Here is a 26,145-nt window from a genome sequence, read left to right on the forward strand (position 1 = left end):
CCTTCCTGAAACTTACCACTGACCTCACATCCTGCTCAGGCATGCATTTAATATGGAAGCAAATAAATGGACAGTAGATCTCTTTTTTTACACTACTTTTCTTTGTTAAAAACAACATTTTGTAGGATGTAAAGCCTGGAAGTTATGTAGTTATCTGTAGTTATATGGCACTTATATTTGAAACTGACTATCCAAACAATAGCTTGCTCAGTAACAAGAGTTGGTGAATTAAACTTGTGATCATGGACATTATTAAAGTTTAAGCTTTTTGTGCATCAATATTTGATATTATTTCATTACATTCCATGCAACCTTGTTATTACGTAATTTTGTTAGTGACCTATCAAATTGAAGACGGATAAATTTGCTGATGCAGTTGGTCCCTACCCAAACCTCCAAAGGTCCCTGACCTGAACAAAAGAAGAGAAATTTATTATGTCCCTGTTAAACTGATGGGCGATTCACAATATAGTCTGGTGCCATGTCTTCTAAATAAAACCCTATCTGAAAATTCATCACTTAACACTGACTGAGGGGATGTAGCTCACACATGCAGCCACATGGTTAATGCAGTGCCAATAAATGGGTGGTTTGTATGTTTTTAAATGAAAAGCCCTGTCAGGGAGTACATTAAAACGGAAGAGAGTTCATTTAAAGGTCTTTTTATCACACTTATTTTCAGATTTTTTCATTGAGGTTAAAACATGGTTCATGTTTCTTGGCAGCATGATCATTTTTCCTAAAAAGGTTGTTGACTTTCAGGCCTCAGTGAACATAAAAATGTTGTTTGCTTATGTGCCCCAGGAGTCAGCAGGGTTGATCAAAACAGGTAACTCTCTTCTTTTGATCATCAAAATTTCTATAAGGATACGTAGCAGTCACCCTGATTGAAATGCTGTAGTGACAGAGAAAGGATTAAAGCACAAAAATCTTACCGTAATTTGGACAGCAGACTTTTAGCCAACAGACGCTTGAAAGCACTGTCAGGTTGGTCAAACTGCACAGGCCGAACAGAACCCCACAGAAGGCATAGACAGTACAAGTGGTTTTATTAAACATCCACCTAAATGAAGGGAGAGAAAGAGAGAGCAGAGCAGAGAAGAGAAAAGCAGAGAAGAGCTCATTCGACCTGAAGGACATTCTGGTTCTAAGCCAGGATTTCCATGCAGGATCCCCCTGGTGTATTACACAATTCACACCAAGTAGATGAAACAGGTAATACATTGGATGGTCCACCCCTGGGTCAATTACAGTTACAATGAGCATTTTGACCCATTCACCACACTCATGGCAGTGTTCAGCTGCACGTGCTCAGAGGAACAGAGCAGCAGAGAAATCTACTTTAAAGGAGAACACATTTCCTGAACCAGTTTGAAACACATTCCTGACATGATTTCTTTACAAATGCAATATATTGCTCTTCTAGTGGGAACTGGTTAACTTTTTTTAGAATGCTGAGCAAATTCAGCTTCTTTTTTTGGTCATCAGGTTATCAGATTTAAAGTATTTCCAATGGTTGGTTTGGTTCTGGCATCCAAAATGTGTGGTTTGGGAAACTTAGTGAAATACTTTCCATTTATGAACATAAACTTGCAACCAAAACTACAGAATTTCTCGTCATTGTGCTTTCTCTGTGTTCAACAACCCTTCTTCAAATCACAGAAAGCCCCATAAAAAGATATCAGGGCTGCTGCATTGTCATCTTGTACCGCAGAACCCAGAATCCTTTGCTGTCACCTTTAATTTGCATCATTTATTACTGAGCAATGCCTTTCCAAAAATGTCAAAAATTACATTGATGCTTGAAAAGAGAAGGTCATGGCAATTTTTCCGACCCACCTGTGAATATTCCAGCAGATAACCTTCTCTAAAGAGGTGCACAAGCTTTATGAGGCCTACGGGGCTTACCTCTGGGCTACCCCACTAATTGATGCATCTATCTGTGTATAAAATATTCAAAGCATGGAAAGAGGGTTTAATAGTGATCTCATGAAGAATTTCCACTTCTATCTATAGCCCCATTTGGCTTTATTGCGCTATGTGTCCAGAGAAAGGCAACAAGAATGTTTGTAGCACTCATAGGGGCTGTGAGGAGTTTCTAAGTGATCTTGCAAAAGTCCCCCTTCTAATTATAAGCCTGATTGTAATCCACCTGCCGACAAAGTTTGGAAGTGAGAAGAGTGATCTGTATTTTTCCTCTGCTGAAAACAACTTCTGAGATTAATTCTGTTGTGATGGTGGACACAGGAGCCTAACTGAAGCAGGACAGGCCTAACAGAAAAATGACAGAAAAACAGGAGAAAGCTAAATGGGAGTGTGACAATGCGCAAGCTAAAGGCTAAGACGCAAGCTAAAGGCAAAAACAGGGGCCAAACTGTGATAATGTCCATTCCAACCCACATGCAGCAGTTATTCTGCAGTAGTCTAATCAAACTTTAGAGTTTATCGATAAAATGAAGAGTGAAGTTACGTTAGCCCTGCTTGGTAGATGACTGGCAGAACATAGCTAACCAAACTGTAGCGCTACGTAACTGTACTGATAAATACCTTACCTCGGCGCATTGTATCTGGTAAAAAGTTGTCTTGAACAAAGAAAATGTATTGCCATCTGATCTCCTTTTATTTCCAAAACAAACACACACCTCGCTCAAAGTCATTACAACAGTGTAAGTAAGACTCTGGGCCAGAGGGTGGAGAGGCAGTCCAATTAAAACAAATACTCCTCATAGCTTCATTAAACTGTTCTTCAATGCTGTTTTGGATTTTTAAAAGGCTTTTTTAATGACTCTGGCTGACTGTCATTGATAGAAAAAGTCTAAATTTCTGTAACATCTCAGCAGCAAATGAAAGAGAAATCCAGCGACATCTTGTAAATTCGATTTAAAAAAGCATTGATGAAGAAAACATTTATCAAATCAGAATCTGTCATCCTCTTGGACTGTTGAATGTTGGCTCTGTATGTACTTGTTTTCCATAAGTTATACATCTCCATGGGTTACAATGTCAAACAAGTTCCCATGACCTCCAAAAACTCCCCACATTTGAATTTTTTGGTGGAAAGACATTATCTGCTTTTATTGTGTATCATTAAGTCTAAATGGCATTATAGGATTACAAATAGTAACTCACATGTGAGTGTACGCCGAGGGGATAGCCAGTGGGAATAGGCTGATAGTCATGCCCAGGTCACTGATGGCCAGGTTGACCACAAAGAACTCAGCAGGCTTCAGGGAGGATTTCTTCCTGTAGGCCACAAACAGCAGGATCCCATTCCCCAACACAGATAGCACACCTGGAAAGTTACAACATTCACAAAAGAGTCAGTTTTTTACTTTTTAATGTGAACTCACATAAACTGGAGGAGAATGACGCATCACTTACCAAAAACTGTGTAGAGGGTTCCCATAAGGATGTCATTATCTTTTGATATTCTGGACACAAGCAGAAATGTTTCAGAGGCATTTCCCATCTAAAAAAAGACAAACAGAGGAAGAGGAGTCTGAGAACAGCATTAGAACAAATGTTTTTTTTTTTTCTTCTTTTCCTGTCTTATAATTTATTTGTAAACAAAAAAAAGACACGCACATGCACCAAAAAAAACAAGACCCCCCCTCCAAAAAAAACAAACAAAAAAACAAAAAAAAACAAAAAAAAACAAATTAAGTTAAATCCTGTTCCTTTTAAAGAAGAAGACAGTAGGGATTTCATTTCAATCTATGTTTAGAAGAAAACACACACAACCATGCCACCTGTTCATACAACCATCATCAGAAACTGATAAAAAAACAAAGTTTACTCTTTTTTAGAACACAACCCAGACTTCTAATAAAAGAAAGAGACAATGTTTTACGACACAGCTTTCCCTCTGTCACTGTTATCTCTCTTTTCTGTAATGTGGAGACACAAAATAGGATAGAATTTCCCATCTCTTCACCTGCCCCTGTTTTTGAAGTATTCAACCAATTCATGGCTTCATTTTGCACTGGTGCTCAAAATCTTATGTACTTCCCCTCATGTCAGAATCAGCCTTGAATGTCATCAATCAGTGTGACTTGCTGCAAACACAGCTTTCAATGTGGCTATGGCAAGTTGCTGATGCAACCCTTTTAGGTGAATTTATGGATGCAGATAACATGAAAATGTATTCATAGCCTTTCTATTTACTCAATGACTTTGCTTCTACTTACAGATTAGAAAGAGCCAACAAAAGGGGAGAGACAAGTGAAACTGCCCGGGGTTAAGAGTGGGGCTTCTTGTGGATAAATCCCCATTACCATAAACTCAAGAGATTAACTTCAAAGAGAACCAGAGGTGAGGAAATTATTTTATAATATCCTGTGTGGACTTTCCAGTAACATTTTAAATGGCCTAAGTGCATAAAGCACAGCGTGTCAGCAACGCTGCAGTGCGGTGTTTGGGAATGCTGCTGCATGTTGGTCTATGCACATGTGTGTCCAGGCTGGGGATGAGTCATGACTTTCAACTGGTTGTTAATTCATAATAATTGCTTACGTGACTATTTCCCTCCTTTTGAAATATATTTCTTCATTCATTTTCATGAGAGCCTTGCTGTACAACTGGCACACAGTGACTGTAGCCTTTCTGAAATCTGCCGGTTAAAACATCAGTGTACGAGCACTAAACACAGAGAGCAAAGGCACTCAGCATGAGGGGCAGTGATTGTTCAATTAACCATTGAGTAGCTCCCAGTGTACATGCTCGAAACATCCATCTGTTTTACAAACACATGTTTATTTGAGTTGATGGTTATGAGTTTTATCATACCACTTTCATCCATTGCAGTAGGGTTTTGAAGTAGTCAGTAACATGAGAACAGTCATATTTACCTATTTTAAGTCTAATCTCTGACACGACAGCAAATCATAGTGAAGGGTTTTAAAAGGGTAATGAGGGTTGCCAAACCATCTTCAGTGTTGGCTGCCCATGGTCCTCCCTTCTGGATACACCTCTGAAATAGAGGCCAAAGGTGGGGCAAGACAATGCAATGAAAAGCACATGTCTGCAGTCCAATGTTGAAAGTCTCATAAATCTGTTGCATCTCCCTAGTTTTACAAAGATATTGTGATATAATATATAAAGCTTTTGCTGATCTGACTCCCTTCCATGGCCAGATGCTGCAATGTCTGGACAATAAATGTGGTGCAGCAAAATGTTTTTTTTTCATCTGAGATAAAATGCTTTATGGTTCCAATAACAAAGACAAAAAACAGAAACAAACAAACCTCACTCACAAACTGGAACAGATTGTATTAAAAGGAATTAGACGTAAAAGCAAAATGGATTCCCAAATCAATCATCAAATAAAGTGATTTAAAAAGGATCTCGATTAGCTAAAAGCTCAGCTACCAGTGGAGCCAATAATAAAACACACACAAGAATCAAAAATGCACTTACTACAATAAAAGAAATTAACTTCATGGCATGCATACAAATAATATCAAAGCACCCGTACTTTCTACATTTATTATTTACACCGATGATTTGTCTGTGCTTTCTTGTCATTAAAGGATGCTTAATTTCCATGAAGCATTCTAATATATTTCCAGTAAACAACTAAATCATTATGCAAAACTGCTGCTCTTGTCTTCCTGTAAATGATTTTTTGCAAGTTTATGAAACTTGTTGACCAAGCTGACATTTGCCGAGATAAACTGTGCTATTTTTAGGTCTTTGCTTGTTGTCCTCCTTTTATTCGTCTTCTTGTTTCCTGCCTGTAAGTAGCTCTGATGGGTAATTTATGTATCTACAAATAAAATGAAAATATTATTTCATTGACTGCCTGGGGGAGTTTCTGTGCAACCATTTCAAAGACAAAAACATAATAAAATTTGAAAAATGTTGGAGAAAATGAATTGTTGGTAGTGCACCATTTGTATGCCGGTTGAAATTCTTACAAATGATAAACAGACCCAAGTAAGTCCCTGTAGTAGCTAGTCTGTTCAGCTAGTCCTACAATAATGTAGGAAATAACATTTGACATAACTCTCTTTGTACAGTGGGCATTCACTTTCATCTACAACTATGAAAGTTTGCATTTCCTGTTGGCCTAACATGGTTGTTCATGTTTGGTGATGTGATGGTGCTTTCTTTGTACCAGCAAATTGATGCCACCACCATTGGTTCCTATAATAATTTTTCTGCAGTGTTGTCTGTTGTACAAGTCAGGTTAGTCATCTCTCAATTGGAAGATTGGGGGTCCCATCCTAGGTCCCACTATCTACTTTCTGAAAGAGAGTTGACCCCCAGTTGCCCCCAGTGTAAAGCCACTGATGTGGGAGTGAGATCTGTCACTACAGATGGGCTCATTACACAGCAGCCTCTGCCCTCAGCGAGTGAGGTGTGAATGTGACTAACAATGTAAAAATGTGGTTTGAGTGGTCTGAAGGCAAGAGAAAAAAATGCTACAAACGGTCTATTTAATTTCACATGTGACTGAATAATGGACACATATTATTTTTCTTTGGCGGAAGCTACTTGAATTGCCCAATGGGGGCATTGTTTCGACAGCTAAGGCTGCTCTGCACTGGGAGCTGTGATTGGCTCTAGCTTGGATGTCTCTGTCTCGTGAAGAAAATTGGCCTGGCCTGGTGGGGGGTCTGCAGCAGTGCTTTGCTGCTGTGGGCCACGCGCTGGCCTGTAGCAAAGTGGGTGCCCAGGTGGAGGCATTCTGGCTTTGGGCCATGAGCCCAGAAATTTTATTCGGCCTCCTGTAAGTGTGTTTCCTGACCTGGCTCTTTTGTATTCATCCACACATTTCTAATACCATGTTATCTGTGATAGTGTGTGTGTGTGTGTGTGTGTGTGTGTGTGTGTGTGTGTGTGTGTGTGTGTGTGTGTGTGTGTGTGTGTGTGTGTATTTGTCTTGTGTGCTTGATTGGAAAACACACATGAGGTAGTATGGGGACATTACATTGATGCTTACTGAGTGAATCATCTCTCATCATCATTGCAATGACCTGTTTTTATTTTTTCATATTCAGCAACATGATGGAACAAACAAGCCATGTTTATTTGAAAAAACATGCTGCTGCTTTCCACGCCTGCCTGGAGGTGCACTTGGCTCTTGCATGAAGTGACTGTAGATTCTTTGTGCCCTTCACCTGAATCTGAGACCTTATACACCCTCATTTTCTGGGCACAATGTGCCATACGCTATAGACATGCTTAAAAGGAAAGGCAAGGCAAGGCAAGGCAAGTTTATTTGAAGAGCACAATTCATACACAAGGCAATTCAAAGTGCTTTACAGCTAACATAAAATAAAATCACAATAGGCAAAATAAAATCATTGCATAAAATCACATCATAAAACATAAAAAATGATTAATTCAATTAAAAGAGGAGAGTGCAGATAAAATACTTTCAGTTGTTGTATGCTAAGCTGAACAGAACTGTTTTCAGCCGGGCTTTGAACATTGTCAGAGTTGAGGCCTGTCTCACATCTTCTGGCAGACTGTTCCAGATTTTGGGGGCATAAAACTGGAATGAAGCCTCACCGTGTTTAGTCCTGACTCTGGGCACCAGCAGGAGACCCCTTCCTGAGGTTCTCAGAGACCGAGTTGGTTCATATGGTTCTAGCATGTCCAAGATGTACTTTGGTGCTAGACCATGAAGGGACTTGTAAACAAGCAGAGCTGTTTTAAAGTCTATTCTCTGAGCCACAGGAAGCCAGTGCAGAGACCTGAGAACTGGACTTATATGGTCGTATTTCCTGGTTCTGGTCAGGACCCGAGCAGCAGCGTTCTGGATGTACTGCAGCTGTCTTACAGCTCGTTTTGAGAGACCAGTGAGCAGGCCGTTACAGTAATCTAACCTGCTGGAGACAAATGCATGGATCAGTCTCTCTAAGTCAGGTTTAGACACTATTCAAAAATGCTCCAAAAGGGTCCCTTGTTTTCAGCCCACATTGTTTACTCAATGACGTCACTTGAGGCTTTTTATCAGTTTTCCTTTTAAGTGTATAATAATACTTTACAAGCATACCATCAGTAAATTTCCCTTGTAGTTCCTGGAAACTGACATTCTGGGATTTGAATAAAAAAACCCACCACATCTGTGACAGCAGTGACTTTGAGGGAACAAATTCCTACTTCTTTGTATCTGCAGGCCTGTCCTGTAATTTACGTCACAGCCAACTTCCCTCCCTTCTCAGAGAGGTGATAGGGTAAAGACTGTATTAACATTCAGGGAGGATGAAGTCAGGAGACAATCACTAAAATCACAAAGCGGTGGGTTGCAGGGAGGCAGGGTAAAGGGGAGGAACTCTTTCTCGCAACCATCAGTCTTTAAGAAGAAAAAAGTGACAGAGTGACTGAAAGTCAAAAAGTGTTTTTCAGCTTGTAGCTAGAGGTGAAATGATTGCCAAGGTTTGCAAAGGACATCAGTGACAACTTAAGCCTTCCTGTCAGACAAACAGAACTTACAGTGCAGGCACATACAGAAACACATTTACTGCACAGTACATTTACAGGGAAGGAGGATTTTCAAGAAGAGAGGAGGAGGAGGAGGCTGTTGTACGAACGTGATGCTGAGAGGAATGGGCAAGGACGAGTGAAGGACAAGAAACAGCCGTCAAGTTAAACCATCAGAATTACTGATGAAAGCTGAATGTTATCAGCTCTGATACGAGAGGGACAAAGAGACAATGTCAAACTTCCAGGATGCATCCCGAACAAAGCATTTGAGTAGCATATATAGTGCCTATCCCCTCATATGCACAATTAACTGTAGATCTTTCTTTTTTAACCATACTCATAATATCTTGTGTTTCAAGCAGTACAGTATATGTGCTGTCCTGAAATTTAACTTAGAAAAAAATAATCAAGTCTTATTTTGTAATACTCATTGTTGTGATTAGTCTTCAGTCCTGAAGTTATTGGACCTATAAATATGCAATGACTTATTTGCTGTTTCTGTTTCTGGATTAACTGGTTTTCGTTATACATTATGTGTAAACAAACTACACCACTGGAATTTGGCTCTATATTAAGTCACAAAAACAACAACCAAACCAGTTGAACTGTTTTCACATGAGCATACTTCTTATTAAACTTCAATTGGAGGGAAAACATTGAAATTATCATTCAAGTGAGGATGCTAAATTGTGTACACTTATTTATTTCTAAAATATCACATTTGTATTAATAATGCAGTCACAGGTTCAGAAAATGCTAAGGATGCTTTTACACCACAATAATGCTGCGCTAGGTAAATTGGAGGCCAAAACAGGATGAATTGCTACAACCAGTTATTCCTGCCCCAACACTCTGATTCTTAAGACTGGGGAGAAGGTGGGATGCGGTCCAAAGGGGCTTGTAATGTAATGCACAATGTTGGCTATGGGGGTTGTACAGTGGGTCCCTACAGTATTTCTTGAAGGTGTGTATATGTAGGTGTTATCCTTCACATGGAACGTCTTTGTTGCTAGGATAGCCTATATATGTATATGTATATTGTGCAGCATAAATAATTTTACTTGCAGGGCAGAGGGAAGGAAAAAAACATGATGATTTATATAATATCTTATCTATCTTGGCTAATAAATGCCATCCTCTATAACCAACTACAAACCAGAGCTAAATAAAAGGCATATCTCCAGTGAGTGATCTGAAACTGGAGTTTCATTATACAAGCATAAAAATTAAAAGACTCCCAGTTATTTATTTGTTCCATTTATTCATCATTTCCCCACTACATAAGCTAAGACACTGTGAGTGATTAGACCTCATGCCGATCATCTGACTCTTTTCCACAAAGCATCGCTCATCTTGATCCAAAGCAAATCCTCTTCAATCAAAACCCATAATTGATCGTTGTATGCCTTTTATTCCTTTTACGACGGATGTTCTCCAATATGCAGAAGGCACACTAGTTTGGCATAATGCTATCAGATGAATAACAAGTGCTGTGCAAAGAGACATTGAATTATATATTTTTTTAAATTCTGAGTAGGAATGAAAGGAAGGGCAAACTGCTTAGACTCTGTTTGATTGATCATTTGTAGGATAGTGTTTGCTCCTGTCTTCACCTCATTATGACTTTTTAGGTTATGATTCTGAAGCAAATTTAAAGAGCAGCTCTTAAATTAATGGCTATTATATGAGAGTAAACTTCAGTAGCATGAGACAACAGGGGCATGTCAATGCAGAAGTTTGTAGAGCTCACAACTGTAGCCACTACAGTGTAGAGTCAACACAGAAGTATAAAAAGCTTAATGCTCAACGAAAAAACTTGTAATTAAGACTTAGCATCAATATTTGTGTACAATGAAATATAAACTGCAATGATGATGTTCCCTTTATTTGCTGCATTGAACTTTTAAACTTTTGAGCTTTTAAACTTCTTACCTGTGAAGTGCTTTTAGCTTTTAAAGTTGTAAATGCGCTATATAAATAAAGCTGACATTGGCACTGACAAAATATTCAAGAAGCAAAAATTACAACTGTAAAACAAAACAGCCTTAGACTACTGCTGTGGCTTAATGAGGCCTGAAACATCTGAAATGTTACCAGAGCCATAAAGCTTTGAATGCTTTCAGTGAGATATTAGAAATTGTTTCTCAGCATTACTGACCTGAACAAGTTTAATATAAAGGCAGTTGTTGGACTTTAATAAAACTGAGCAGCTCTATACTGAGCCCCATGGGTGTTATTATTCCTACAATAATAAATATGAGCAGAGATTTACTTTTCAAGGTTGAATAAATTGGAAAGGCTGAGTTTTGGTTGGCAAGCCGTAACTGGACAAAAATGTCAAAATAACACAACATTTTGGCCAACTGACAGCTTTAAAATGGGCTTCACAAACAGACACACTCTGTGGATGTGGCTGTATGAGAGCTAGTTACCTTGACGTGGGCACTTAGTGAGGCAGTACAAGACTATTTAGCCTAATGAATAATGGGCCAAGACCTGTGACCTAAGCCGTGCATGAATAAGATGCAGCTCCCTGACAAGTGAACGCACATTATCCTACAAATCACCTGGTCCACAGCTTATTTAAGGTGCAGCAGAGCCTGACTGTCTCCCTGGTTTATTAGCATGCCATCTTGGTGATGGAGGGGGAAGAAAAATATTTGTATTCAAGGGGCTTCAGAAAAAAATGGGTTGAGAGGAGGAGAGAAACAACCAGCAAGGGATGCATCTTCTAGTGCTGGGGCAGAGTCTGCACTCAAAGAATAGAATTGGCTCCCATACAATTCTGGAAGCCAATTATAATAAATAAGCATAGTTATGTAAACAGGACATGAGTTATTATTTTGTCTCTAGATATTACTTCTGGAGACGATATCAGACTAAGGGGATGCCTTTCTCTCTTTCAGACAACTGTAAACCTTTTAGTTTTATAAAAATAAATAAAATGTTTTTAATCCATCCACAGATTTCCCTGTCAACCTTTAGAGTGACAACCAGTCACTCCTCTAGCACCCCTTACAAGTTGGCCCTTCAGAGGAAGTCAGTTCAGTTTAAAGGTGACCTGAGCTCACCTCCACATCTTTGGAAGAAAATGAAAAACAGCAGGAGAGTCAAAATTCAGAAATATGACCCTAACAAACCACATAGCTCATGGTAACACAGCCAGTTCTAGTTTCTAACTTGTAACCTTGCCAGTAAGCATCAGCAGTTGTTCATACTGCAAGACTGGCTGCGAGTCAAATTTCATGCTGGGTCTAAATCAGGTCTAAAAAAAGGCAACTTCATCGCCAACTTGTCCGTTTTTGATGATGAAGTGGAATATAAACTGTTTCAGATGGCCTCTATTGTGGCTCCATCCCTTCATTTCTCATCTCTGTGTCTCCTGTCAGTTCCTTTAAGGTCCTTCTTAGTAAATAAGGGAGATGAAGTGGAGATTTTAGATCAACCCAACCTGTTTTGTCCCACCCACAATCTCATGTCCTCATTCTTTATCCTCATTTCCTCCCTGATGGTATTCATTCACCCAACCTTCCTGTTTCTTCCATTTTAATCTTGTTTCTCCATTAAAATTTGCTATTTCTTTTTCATCTCCTTGACAGTTTTTTCATCAGTGTTGGAAAAACAGAGCACACTACCTCTCCTGTTGCAAAGAAGAATGTACATCTCTATCTGTCTGCCTGGCTTACACAAGGCCCATTGTTGATGTTCAAACAGATGGTGAAAACAAGAACAGATGTTTAGTTACCATTGAGCATTTGTGTGATGAGAATTTATTTCTGAATCTGTCGTAAAGCATTTTTTTGAATGGCAAATCATCAGCTGCTGTCACTTTTACTCTCATGCTCCGTTAACATGCTGCTTAAAATGTCCTATTGACAACAAATGTGTAGAGACTGACCTCCATGGCTACTGGTTATGACAAATAAACTTATCAAAGGCATCAGATCAAGAAACTTGCAAAAGCCTACATCAAAAAAAGAGAACTTTGACCCATGACAGAACAACAATTTTTAGGGTGTAAAGTCGCAAGTGCCCTCACTTCCCCAAACCACCGACCTCAAGTGGTCAGTGTTGCTTCACATCTGACTTTCTCCTTAGTATCATTATAGTTAAAGCAACTGGATGTTTCCACCACCATTTAAAATGTGTCTCTTCATTTACCCAAAGGTTAAAAACTGTCTCTCCAGCTGACATGGAGCTGGAAATAAGCTTTCTGCCCTATCAGTGGTTCAGAGTAGAACTGATAAGCACCAGTAAAAAGGCCAATAACACCCCAAATGACTGGTTTAAAGGCAGACTGGGTCATCAACATGTACAAAAATCTGTTTTGAAATGTATTTATCCACGACCAAAATCATCTCAACCATACAAACAAACTATTTTCAGCTGATTGTATGCATTGTTTATACTATATGTACAGATACTTGCAACTTGAACACTCTATGAGTTGCCATGAGGTCACAACAGTGAGACAGCTTTTAGGTTAAATGGATACTGTGTAACAGTTAATTGACAGATATCTTGATCTTGATTTTCCATCAACGGTCATATCGGATCAATAAATACAATTTCTCTCAACAGTTTGGAGTCACAAAAACTTAAGTACCACCAGTAGTGGGTTATTTTTTTAACTTGGAGTTATTTCAGTGTATAAGATATATTTTTCAACTCTTAGGAAGATAAAAGTCATATTGGACTGAATTGGTCAGCACTAATAAAGGGCTCAAACACTTAAATATATGTACAAAAAAATAAAATAAAATTGAAGACTGATGAAGAAAGAATCCTATGTTACCAAGAAAAATGTTAATAGCATTTGATTTCCATGTTTTTGAATTTAATTAAATATATACTTTTACTCTGCAAGGCATGTTCTGGTCTCGTCATGAATACCAATGTGGTGAAATCACACCTTATCTTAGTGGTTGGACCAGCAGAAAATAACAAGACCAAATGGGCCTTGAATTATAAAAGGCATGAGATTGAGTAGGGTTTCATTGCAGTTCACTCTACATGGAGAAGGAGATGATAGTGGTTACATAACACACTCTATGAGCTGTTCATGTGACTCCAGGACCGTAAAATGTTGGAAAATGCTGTTACTGAAGGTACATTTCACGCCACATCTCAAATTACTATGAAAGGGGGGAAAAAAAAAACTTTTTCTCAGAACTTGATCCATGACATTGGTGTATAGTCAGTAGGTGATGGATAAGTCCAATCCTGCTTGGGGGTTTGCACAGGAAAAGATGTTTTTCATTGGCACTCTTACTTGCCCAAGAGTGAGTTAATACTGGGTCTCTGTAATAACAGAGCACAGTCTCACCCAACTCTGTGTAAAGTGCCATGAGACATTTTTTTTTGTCCCTATTGTATTTATATGGCTCAAGTGTTTATTTTAACTTTTTTTTAAACTCTTTTGACGTTTCAAATCGTCCTCACTTTTTTCCCCCAATCTCTTGCCATTCTCCAGTCCTCCATTTATTCAGCCATCACTCACCAATGTAATCAAAAACATTTACTCATGTTTATGCAAATTACATGTGTTGTTGTTCTATTCCACTCCTCACATGCCAGCTCCCTCCATCATTTATACATCCATCTGTTCATCTCTGACTACAGCTCACAAACAGCAAAATACTCAAACACTGACATGATCTCCTGGTGCTTCTGCTTCATTATTCATATCAAAAGCAAACATTCCTGACACTCCTATCACCTCAACTCAAGGCCACTTCCTGTAAACACAAGAAAACAGGTTGCACTCAGTCATCATCCCTCAGTGGATCAGACAAATTTTTGATTTTTACTTTGAGATGTTTCCTGAAAATCATGACTCAAGTGTCATCATTTGGAACTCCAAAGTTCTGCTATGTGTGATGAAGTGTTGTGAGGCTCAGGGATGACAGACCATCCCCCTCCTTCATACATCATCTTCTACATCACTTATGTCCCTCCTATATGCTCTTTCACGCGCTTTCCATTTCATTCCTCTCTTGATGGGACCACCGTGAATAAATTCCTGCATTTGCATTTAATATGCTAATCCAAAAAGGAGCAACTGCGTGACAGACAGATAAAGAAAGGCATTTCACTTTGATGGGCAATTTTCCAGTCAAACATTCCAGTGTCATGCATTAGAAAAAAAAACAAGCAGGTGTTTGATAAACAGAAAAGCATGAACCTGAATCTAGTTTCATGCTGAATGCACCCCACATTGGGAAAAAACTGATACAAGGCGACGGAATCTGTCACTGATGAAGAGAGGACTGTCGACAGCATAAACGTGCTTGTCAAGGTGTCAATTAATATGTAGATAGAAAAAGTTTTTACTCTTGATCCCTTCGGTAAGGTACATATGTTGTTGCTAATCCTGTAATCCCTCCTATAATCTTGACTGTTCAGCTTTGTCGTCATAATCTTGTTTTCTGTGGTTTTGGTTTATCTGATTAAGCCCTGAAGGTAAAAATTAAATTAGAGGTTTCAGAGGTTGTGATAAACTGCAGAGTGAAACATGCGGATGTCACAGAAATGAAGAGGAGCTGCTCCTAAGTTTAACTGTTTGACTGTTCCCTTTTCTCAGGAAACAGAGACAATGTATGAGTCAATTCTTATGATGGATTGAAACCGTTACTGGTTGTACATCAATTACTGATATTTGATAGGATTCAGACCTCCTTATTAGTAGTATTGGTATTTTCATGCAATAAGACACATTTAACAGTATGGCTCTGCTCTAGAAACTCCCTGCCTTTCCACGTGCGTATGTGGAATGTCAAAGCCTTAGGTGGGGAAAGTACTGTGCACTGGCTTTTAAGTTGAAGTAATCAGTTGATGTGTTGAAGCATTCTTAAGCTATTCCTTTACCTTCAAGTTAGCCAGCCAACACAAAAGTTGATAAAATAAATCCAAAGAAACCAGACTCCTGCCATGTAAAAGTTGCTCATTTTGAAAAAATTCTACTTTAAAATCTCTTATTACTCTTTTTATCTCTGAAATAAAGCAATTAAATGAAAAGTCTACCTCATGTTCATATAAAAAAAACAAAAAAAACAAAAACAAAAACAAATGCTCCCTGAAATAACTGGCAGTATAATTTAGAAGACTGTTTTTTTAAGTGCTTCACTTTTTTTCCCCAGTCAGTTTTTTTTTTTCTTTCTTTTAATTACTCCAAAGGCGAGCTGCTGTCCTCTGCCTGCTCATTCAGAGTGTGCCTATCTCATCTCATAGCTGTGCACCTTTATCACAATCCCACAGTGGGTTTCTGCTTAAGATGTTGAAATCTTCAATCAAGGAGTGTAATCTACCTATAATTCAAACACCCTTAGCCAATCAATCCCTTTCTAGTCCTAATGTCAACATCACAGCGTTACTGGACTTCATATACTGGAGAATTGATTTCATACTTACGAAACCAGTCACATGTTGAAGGCTACTATAGCACACTCTTTTGAACAGAATTGAAAGAGAATGTGTAAGTCCTGATGTGTAGATTGGTTTACCTCTTACTCCTCAACTTTTTAACAGGTAGAAGAACAAGAGCAATATGCAGAAACTTATCAGCAGTTGTATTCTTGTCTGCCCCTCAAGGTGAACACTGAATGCTTTTTTTTTTTTTTTTAGATGCAAGTCTACCTTCCTCCTTGCTCTGTGAGAACCCTACCATTTCCCTTCAGATATCCAGTAAATACTCAGACCATGACTATCTCCACTGTACCCGCCTTCTTCAGACAGCAGGATACCGCGCAGAGAAGGATGGACTCAGAGAAAGGTGTTGGCAGAAATCTAACTATCACACTGTGTATTTAAATTTAGTCTGTCAGTGGGATACAGTTGGTTATGATAGCACCTTGTTTCTGAATGTGAGATTCTTTTTTTCCTTGTCACTGTAACTTCACCCTTCAAACTTTTGAATGTTGAGTCCACTGTCCCTGAAATGCTGCTGCTTGTTGTTGTAGCTGAATGTTCACATATTCATGGTGCAAAATTCAATACCACAGTAGAACACATTAGTTTTTACATCAAAACTCCTGTGAATAACTTTTTCTCTCTGCTCATGCACAGAAAGTTTTACCTACTCCCCAGAAGAGCTTAAAATTTTCATTTTAACCTCAAATTACTTTATGTCCCCATGTCAGACTGACAAACTTTGTGTGATGTGGGAATTTTATCATGGGAATTTATTGGAGAGGAAATAAATTAGTGAAAGATAGTTGAACTTAAAGAAAAGCCAAGATATTCTCATTCTGTGCCAGTTAATTCTTTTTGTTTGAAAAGAAATCACAAGGATATCTTTATACTATGTATCTGTCTTCTTTATAGAGACTCATCTGTTCCAAACTACATATTCCCTTTAACTTTCCACCCCCTTCTAACTGTGTCACTTTTATACATTGTTTTCATTTCATTTAATTGTGATTTTAATGCTGTGTGTTTTTATCATCTATTTTGTAAAGTGTCCTTGGGTGCTAGAAAGGCGCTTTTAAATAAAACACATTATTATTATTATTATCTAGAATAAGCCAGCTTGGGCATCTACTATCCAGATAAAAATGTGCTGAGAAAATACAATGAGAAATTTTAACCAAGAAATATATATCATTTTTGCAGGGTGTGGAGGAGTTTAAACAATACTATACCTTTAAGAAAACTTCAGTTTAGCTAAGGAAAGCTTCTTTCATGCATACAAAACAAAAAGAAATATAAATGCAACACCGACTTTGTACACAATCTTTAAAAAAAAATTATCTTTGCCTTAGTTTCACAACCCTCTCTTTCTCTATCATTTTTTTCAATGATCTTGAAAGCTTTTTGTTCAGTGCAAATTCTCTTAAAGAAATTTTAAAAATGCACCTATAGAGAATCTGCAATTAAAGTGAAAAGGAGAAGAGGGTTCAATACACTTATTCAGAAATAGAAGTTTTGTTTGTTTGGTTGGCCCTCAACCAGTTCCAGTGTTTGTAGAGCAGAAACATGCCTTCTGATGACTTTTACTGCAGTATCACTGTCCCTGTGCCAGACAGCAGCTGCGGTGGCATAAAGCCAAACCTTGAGTGTGTGCTTTAGATTTCACTGTTCTTCTCCTGTAAATCCAATTAGGTTTGCAAATTACCACAACAAGCAAACACACGTATGTGCAGCCAGAAGAAAGGGACAGTGAGCATCACCAATGGGTGGAGAATTAAGATACAGCATGTCTAAAAATTATGATAGGGTTAAGGCTGGAGATTGTCTGTGCTCAACACAGTGACTGAAAAAAGGAAGAGAAAGAAAAAAGAGAGGAGAAGGTAAAGATAGGTTGCCTGGTCTGCTTTGTGCAGCAGATAGCTGAGGGAAGCTCATGGGGCCTATAACTGGCATGCTGAGATCTCACTGAAGAAGAAGCCAGGGCTTTATTACGATTTCTCTATGCAGGACGCTGCTCTATCAGCCTGCTGTGCGGAGATTAGAATGGCAAGTTCAACAACCGGGTGAAAGCGAGCCAAGGCAAGAAAAGGAAGGTCCTGCATCCATCAATTCTGACAACTCCTATAATAACATGGCACCGTAAACAAAAGTCGTGATAGAACAAAACACTAATGGAATGTGTCACGAGAGGGAAATTACAAAAGAAAACATGCCTTCTGTATAATAAAACTCCTAGTTTAACTTTTGTGACATTTTGTGTCAGTCTTTGTGGCCCCCTGTGTGAGGGGTGCTTACGTAAAGCCCCTGACAACAGCCTGCAGGGATACACTGAAAAGAAAGCAGAGACCTGAGTATGACAGGGGGCAGAACAAGAAGTAAATACAATGGCAGGACGAGGTGTTGCTGGCACAGCATACTAACTTTTCATCTCTCCTTCTGAAACTCCCTGCAGGGGCCTGTCTACTATGATTTTTTTTTTTTTTTTTTGCACTGGTTGCGCCCACAATCTAAATTTCAGGGCACTTCTCACCAGCAATTACAGTTGTTTGGTAATGAAAGTGACACTTCTACTCTAATAGCGACCACTGCGTCTGTCTAAATGCTTCACAGGTTTCATCTTTGCTTTTATTCAACAGCTTTTTAACATGTAACTGTATAAATAAAACAGAGGATGTATCACAGCATTAGTAGAAGCTCTGGACTTGGAAATTGTGCCTTAGAAAAAAAAAGGGACTTTCACTTCTGCCATTACTGTTTACAAAGTTCATACCAGAAGTCTCCTCTTTCTTGATTTGGATTGGTCTGTGATCAAAAAAAGACACTAATGAAAACCCTTAAGTTCCAAAAGTTTAACTTTTTTCAACTGAACCAAAATCATCTGACACTGAGGACACTGAGTGCTGAGAACTCTGAATTGGAAGCAATTGGTTATCAAGGTCAATAATAGTCTGTATCCTTGTGAAGTTTGTAGCTTCCTGTATTGAGCTTAATCACTCTATAACAGTGTAAAATAAGCACTTTATGGACCTGTTTTATAGCTTTATTTCTTGCAACGCTTGCTAAATTTTCTTCTTCTTTATGTCACTTGACCACTGCTCACAGATCTATCCTCTTGTGAGGTAAATATGTTTCTTGATGCTCTGGAACGTTTAAGCATGAGAGATTATTTCACTTAAAAGCATGCGGTATCGTACAGAATCAGCACTTTCACTTACCATAGACCCATAACTATTGAAGACTGCATTATAGTCCTTTACAGCTTTGGTCATGCATAATAAATTCATCCATCAGTTTTCATTCACAGTTAAGGATTCATGAATAGTTGGTTTGTGAACTCATAAATAGCATCCCTCATTACTAATCAGATAAGTGAACATGACCCATCAAGACTATAAAGCAGCTTCCTTTGGATTTCCCTTGCTTGTATATATATATATATATATATATATATATATATATATTGTAATAAGACTTACAGCCTTATAATACTCAATACTTACACTGGTGTGATTGCATAGATTTACAGACAGTGGTCCATACATAAAATTAATACAGATGTATTCAGCCCTTTCCATCTTTAGTGCGCTCCCAATGTCACCTTCTGGTTTCTTGAGCCGCCCATATGCTGCTGGTAAATTAGATATGGTAACTAACTACACTAACCTGATTAGATTTTCTGCTATGCACATTAACATGGATGTATTACTTATGTAACAGAAATTGAAAGGAAATTAAATGTCCAACATGTGAGTCATAAATCTTCAGGAGATGATTATCCTGATTCCCCGTGGGACCAGGTGGGAGTGGCATCCTTTGTCTGAGGAGATTGATATTATATTTTAAATAAGGCAGCTCCAACGCTTGCATTAAAAAAATATACAATAACTTTCCTACGGTATCTTTACTGGCCATGAGCAAAAGTACACAGGGTGAATTATTTACCATAGCTCTACCATAGAGCTATTGTGAAGCTGGCAGGCAGTAAAAGTAAATGAACTGCATCAAGGAGTCTCTTTATCTTTATAATACAGAGAGAAATAGGGGGCCTATGGACTGAATACTAGGAATAAAAGAGGCATTTCAATGTTGTGTCTTACATTCAAATGCAAAGAGAGACCTATATGCATATAGCACAGCTGGGATCTGGATCTGATATGTTTTTAGCTTCATCTATAGTTTTCATCTTCATGTCCCCAGGTCACAAGATACAGTCTGTCATGCTGATACATCCTCTTTATGTTACTTGTTCAAATCAGAGAACACTGTCAACTTATTTCACTCTGTTTCCATGTTCTTTGTTACTCCAGACTGTTTGAACTTGTTAACATGGCCTCTGGTTAGACAGGGAAATGGAGTAGGAGTTGTTTACAGAAGAAGTCTGTTGAGGATTGCATTAAACGTTTTTCTAAAGGCCTCATATGGGTGACTTGAGTGTTCCACAATGTAGAATGAAACAATAAACATTACCAACGTGCTGCTACCTCAGTACAACCAGCTGGGTAGGGTTCCTTATGGTAGCAAAGGCAAAAATGCTGATCTCAAGGTTTTAAACCAGCCACTAGCTCCATTAGTAAATACTGATACTGTCAGGCCACACATCATAAATCAAAGGTGTCTGTTGTCCACCTCACTGCCAAACAATTAAGACAAGCGATAAAAGTAAATAAATTTGAGAACTGCATCTTCATTAAACTTCAAAATACTTTAACTGTAATTGGTTGAAATCCCTTGATGTTTAGCTCTCATCAGCAGATGTTTACCAAAGACAACCCTATCACCTGTTTCATATCAAAATCAGTACATGGATACCATGTTATCCCTGTTGACACTGAGGCAAAACACCAGTCCTTGTTTCTTTCTGGTCTTAAGAGTTAATAAATTTCCTGGGCACAGATGTGACAGCAGTGTGGAGATCTAGTAAGCCAAAATATACATAGAAAAAAAAAAAGGAAGAAAGAAAGAAAGAAAGAAAGAAAGAAAGAAAGAAAGAAAGAAAGAAAGAAAGAAAAAGTGGCAAACGATCATGTCCTGCGATCAAGGCAAGGCCTTTAGAGTTTGTGAGTGTATCTTGTAGCTAACATTAATTAGGAGGAATACTGGTTTTTAAAGTTAGCTTAAAAGTCAGTCAACCCCAAACCCTAACATAACCTCCAATGAAAATTCCCATTTTATCGTAAATTCATTTGATTAGTTGGCTAGTTCATTTTATTTTATTATTATTATTATTTTTTATGGACCAGTACTTATGTAGCGCTTTTCTAGTCTCAGACAGCTCAAAGAACTTGACACTGCTTGTCTCATTCACCCATCCACACTACACTGACACAATGGCAAAGGTTTTCCATTACAGGGAACAACAACTTGTCTAACACATCCACACCCATCCACACACCACTGACCAACAGTGGGAGCAATTTGGGATTCTGTGTCTTGCTCAAGAACACTTCGGCATGTGACTGCAGACGCTGGAATTGAACACCCGACCTTCCGTTTGAGAGGCGACAATCTACCACTGAGCCACAGCCGCTCCCAAGAGGTATCACGTCAGTAAATCCTCAAAACAACAACAACTACAACAACAACAACAACGACAACAAAAACAAAACCTTCAAATCAATATATTTATGTCTACTTGTGAATGTCTGTGGTTGTAAACCAGCTACCCTGCTAATCCTGCTCACCCTGTAGGTTTCAAAATTTACATAAGCATCTGCTCACTGTACATTGTTCTTTAGTGCTGACATTTCACCTTTTCTGTTCTTTTCTCTTTAATATAGCAGCCAACTAAATACTTTTCTGATTAGGTCACTTGATTGCATCTTCTTTTTCAATTAGATGCCATTTCTAAAACCAGACTCACAACAGCAGTTGGTTTTACTTGTGTAGCCATGCGTGCGTGTATGTTTTGTTTATCTGCCATCAAACTGAATCTTTGCAAGATCAATGGTCATGCGAGGATTTCCAATAATAAGAAGTGGCCATAACAATATTTTAGTGTCTAAACACACACACACACACACACACACACACACACACACACACACACACACACACACACACACACACACACACACACACACACACACACACACAGAATTCAGAGATGAACCATCAAGGCCAGATAAGTGATGTAACGGAAATGATACTTGGAGGCTGAAGTGGAGACTTGAATGTCATGTCATTTAGAATAAGTTTCTCCTTTCTTGTCTCAATGATCCTCATAAAGACTCAGCTGACCTTAAACATTATAAACAATGATAAATCTCTGCTGATATTTAAAACACAGAAGTGTTTGGTCTCTTGGAAGTAAACTTGCTTAGCATTCCTCACCATTCAATTTCTTTAAGTGCTGAACTTCATTTCAAGAACAGAAGACATTTGTCTTGTCTGCCATTTGGATGGAGTATGACAGAGATCTAACCTTGAACTACTGACAGTACAAAGTGATACAGATTTACCTTAATCAAATAAGGAAAAAGAAAATTTCCCAAGAGGCACTTGTGTGAAGCTAAGGGTTTGTATCTCAACCAATCACAAATTTCAGTGCCTATCAGAAATTGAATTAACCCTAACTTCCTGCAAATTAATCACAACAAAGAGACATCTAGCTTCATTTTTTTTTTTTTTATCTCATACACGTTTCTATTAATTCATCCTCTAATCTCTTGTGCTGGTTTTCTTCAGATGTTCTATTTGAAAATTGCTGTGCAAAGCAAAAAATAAAAGAAAACAAAGAGAGCACACTATTTATTGCAGTTCCTAAGCTTAACTTGACATAATTTGATTGTTCTCCTCACAGCAAACTGTACAACTGTGTAACAGTGTTAATTTTTTCCCCATCCCCTGCAGCTTTTCTGTTTGAAATTACTCCCACTGTCAGCACTTCACTTCCTCTTTACAGCCATACTGAGATTGGGTTGCACAACCCTTGTTTGCATTATTTCACAGCCCATTAACCACTGTCATACAAAGCAAAAAGAATTAATTAAATTGTCTAATCAAGCTTGATTATAACTCAAACAGCTCATCCCTAAAAAATTATGGGAATGCTTTGATGCTTTCAGTGTACACACAAAGGAACAAATAACAGAATTCACTCGGCCATTACACAGCCCTACACAGGCCTCGCTTTAGAAACTCTTTGACTCTTAGCTGCATGGTTATGGCTCTAATTTTATATAGGAAATTAAAATAGTGTTATTTTTTGGCTTTGTTTGATACACCTGGTCAAAACAATTTGTATAAATAAATAAAACCCTCCCAAGTAAATGCTTTGATTTCACCCCAATGCCATTATAATCTGGGAAAACTCGAACTAGTACTGATAGTTTTTAAGCCTACCTGTGCTGTGGGTAATGTAGTTAGTTTTATTTAATAGGGGCCTTAAAGAGGATACAGTTCATCTGACATCACATGTTGCAACTCCTACATTCTTACTGCCCCAAGCACAGGTTTCAGTTGCCTAGGTTATGGAAATGATGCAACATGGGGGCCTCTGGCTTCCCCATGCCGCACTGCTCCATGTCTGTCTTTGCAAAAGAACCAGGGACTACTCATTACATATGTGTCATACAACATTCAAATCCCCAGGTCTCTACCACTGTCTCTCTTATACCAGCTATCCTACCTCTCTGCTCTGAGCTTTTTAATTTTTTATTCATTCAGATCATATCTACTCTTGTGTGTGCGGTGTTCACAATACTTCATCAAGGAAAAATTGTCCGCCAAGTTTATTTTTTCTGCTCAGAGGGAAAAGCTGCTTCTTCTTTTGTTTTATTCCATTTATGGGCATTTAATTCTTACATTTCAGCTTCTTTTGGTGTCACTGCTGTGTGCTCAGACAGAAAACTCTGGGGAAAGCACACAGTGAGTTGAAGGGTGCAGCACAATGGTTGAGTGGGTTCACTGCCATGTAAAAGGTTTGCCGTGTGATTCCAGCTCCCAAAGTTACATGCTGAAGTGTTTTTTGGTTGACATGTTCTCTGGTTGACATTCAGTCAATATAGCAGCCTCCAGCTTCAGTGTGTGAGTGAGAGAATAAGAGGAGTAGTGTACAGGTTCACTGGGCAATTGGAAAGACTGGAAAAGCAACATATAAGGACAAGTCTATTACCATTTTTCAAGACAAGCCCACACAAAACACACACAAAATGTCAATGTTATTGTATCGATAGTCAAGTGGGATTCAAAAGATTGCTTTGTTGAAAAGCCTAGCTCAAGTTCTAGTATAACTTGTGGCAGAATCCAACTCCAGTAATACCCTGAATGCAACTCTGGGTCCAGCTCATTTTGTTTTCGGCACACAGCACAACTGCCAGACAGCTGGAAGCGTGAGAGCGTGAGTTTCCCCCCATTCCTACCCAAATAATGGACCTCTCCTTGTTTATATTAAGCTATAAAACCTCAAACCAGTAGACTCCTGGCCTGGCTGTGCTTGTTGTCTCTGTTTTTATTTATTTTTTTTATAGTCATGCTAAATACAATTTGGTTTTGACTCACTTTGTTTTATTTTGAAAGTCAGTGGGCATTTTTGGCAAGTTCCTCTCACAACTTCCTGTCAGGCTTGATCTAATTTTCGTAAATTAACCTGTCACGGTTTGAGCATCGAGCAAAAGAGGCTTGCATATCTCATACAACCTGCCAAATCACTGATGCAGCTGGAATGCAATGGAGTGGATCCAGTGTAAGTTGACACATTGACTTCAGTAGATCCTATCTGATTCAGTACCATGAGGAACCAGACTGAGAATGCATCTTGTGAAGCTGGCTGTAGGGCAGTTTCAAGTCATGAGGAAAGTTGTGTGTATTTTTTTTAGCTGTAGTTTGTATGCCATAAAAGAAAACTTTGTTTTAAAGTTTGAAGCTTTACTTCATTGAACTTAGCATTTAAATGATAAAATCATTTGGAGTTTTCACTGGCACTGTTTACAATACTGCCTTTTCTCTATCTCCTTTGTCTCTGTGTTGTTGCTCTCATTATTGTCTCCGTTGTCATTGTCTCAATGGCACTGTAAATTGATTCATCCTGCAGTGACCTGAGGGAGCATGTATAATGAAAAGTTGAATAAATGAGTGGATAAGTCTGCATTAATAATTAAACATATCTGTAGCACCTTTTGAACTGAAGAGGATGCCTTTGCTTAACAATTACAAAATGTCAGCACACAGGAAGGACTTCAGGTGAACAGAAGCTCTATTGAAATGTGCAATGTTACAGATATACTTTCTTTTTTTCCCCCATTACCCTTTTTCACATGTATCTGGTCTATGTATGTGTCCTTCAGTGTTAGAAACATGCCTCTTTTGGGGTTTGGCTGTTGTGGAGCATAACAAAAGTGGTAACATTTGGAGCGTGGAGAGGGATGAGTCTAAGGTGATGTTTTATTCAGAGCAGAAAACCCAGGGTGTGTGACATGGGGGAAAACAATCAAAAAAAAAAAAAAAGAGGATGACAGAGGGGCTGAAGGTGTGATTCTCAACATTAATGATGGCCAGGTTTTCTGGGCTCTGAATGGGATTGTGTCTGTCTGTCACCTGCTGCCTGCACAGAGGACGGATTATGTCCGAGTCTCACAGCATCAGTTGGAAGCTGTATTCCTATTACAGAACAGATTGTTGACAATTATGATGGATCAGTTCTTAAAGTTGGTTTATTTGCAATTGAGAGTTAGAAAAACACCCAGATCTGTTGACCCTGACCCCTTATTTCTATGTTCAACTTCTATTTTAGCATCTGTATCGAGAAGAACCCCTCTGGATTGCTGTGCTTATGAGGTGCAAGTTTAGCTCTGTGATTAAACCACACATCCCATGTACAAGAAGAAGAAGGCCCCAGGTCACTCTGCCAACAGCTTTCTGGCTTTGTTGTCCCTTTTGAGTTTCCTCCTCTATCCACTGTCCAACCCCCTGAAGAAAGGCATTAAATAGAAAATGATTAAAATGCTAAACTTGTGACTGCCTTTAATAAAAGCTAAATTTATAATTATTAGCTCAAAGTGCTACACATTTTTTCTGCTAAAAACAGAGCATTTATCTGCAATCATTCACTAAAGTAGTCAATCAGTTTGCACTGATACTAATACTGAGGAAAGTTAGCTCACCACAGTTACAAAGAGAGCAAGTTAAATCTATATTTATCAGCTGTATTCACAATTGCACAAAATTTAACAAAATGTTTAATCATCATTGAGGTGCACAAGCAGTATGAATGCAGAAGCCTTATGTTTGACCCTCCTTTATCTGTAATATTTCTTGCCAGCCTCCAAAAGAAAATTTCTGCAAGACATCAGGGTGAGTCGATATGAG

The 26,145-nt window shown here is 38.5% G+C and overlaps 1 protein-coding gene across 1 annotated transcript in view; it reads right to left on the minus strand.

Annotated features, from left to right (window-relative positions):
- Positions 1-26,145, minus strand: part of opn7b (opsin 7, group member b) — a 70,678-nt gene that overhangs the window by 14,950 nt on the left and 29,583 nt on the right. Inside the window, exons 2-4 of the mRNA XM_074680682.1 lie at positions 3,382-3,469; positions 3,130-3,292; positions 936-1,063 (exon numbers count right to left, since the gene is read on the minus strand). Of these exons, the coding sequence (XP_074536783.1) occupies positions 936-1,063; positions 3,130-3,292; positions 3,382-3,469 (379 nt within the window). The remainder of the gene's footprint in view (positions 1-935; positions 1,064-3,129; positions 3,293-3,381; positions 3,470-26,145) is intronic.

The sequence above is a fragment of the Halichoeres trimaculatus genome, unplaced genomic scaffold (assembly GCF_033239565.1).
Source record: "Halichoeres trimaculatus isolate MK-OKI-2021-1 unplaced genomic scaffold, fHalTri1.1 fHalTri1_scaffold_11, whole genome shotgun sequence".
NCBI lineage: Eukaryota > Metazoa > Chordata > Actinopteri > Labriformes > Labridae > Halichoeres > Halichoeres trimaculatus.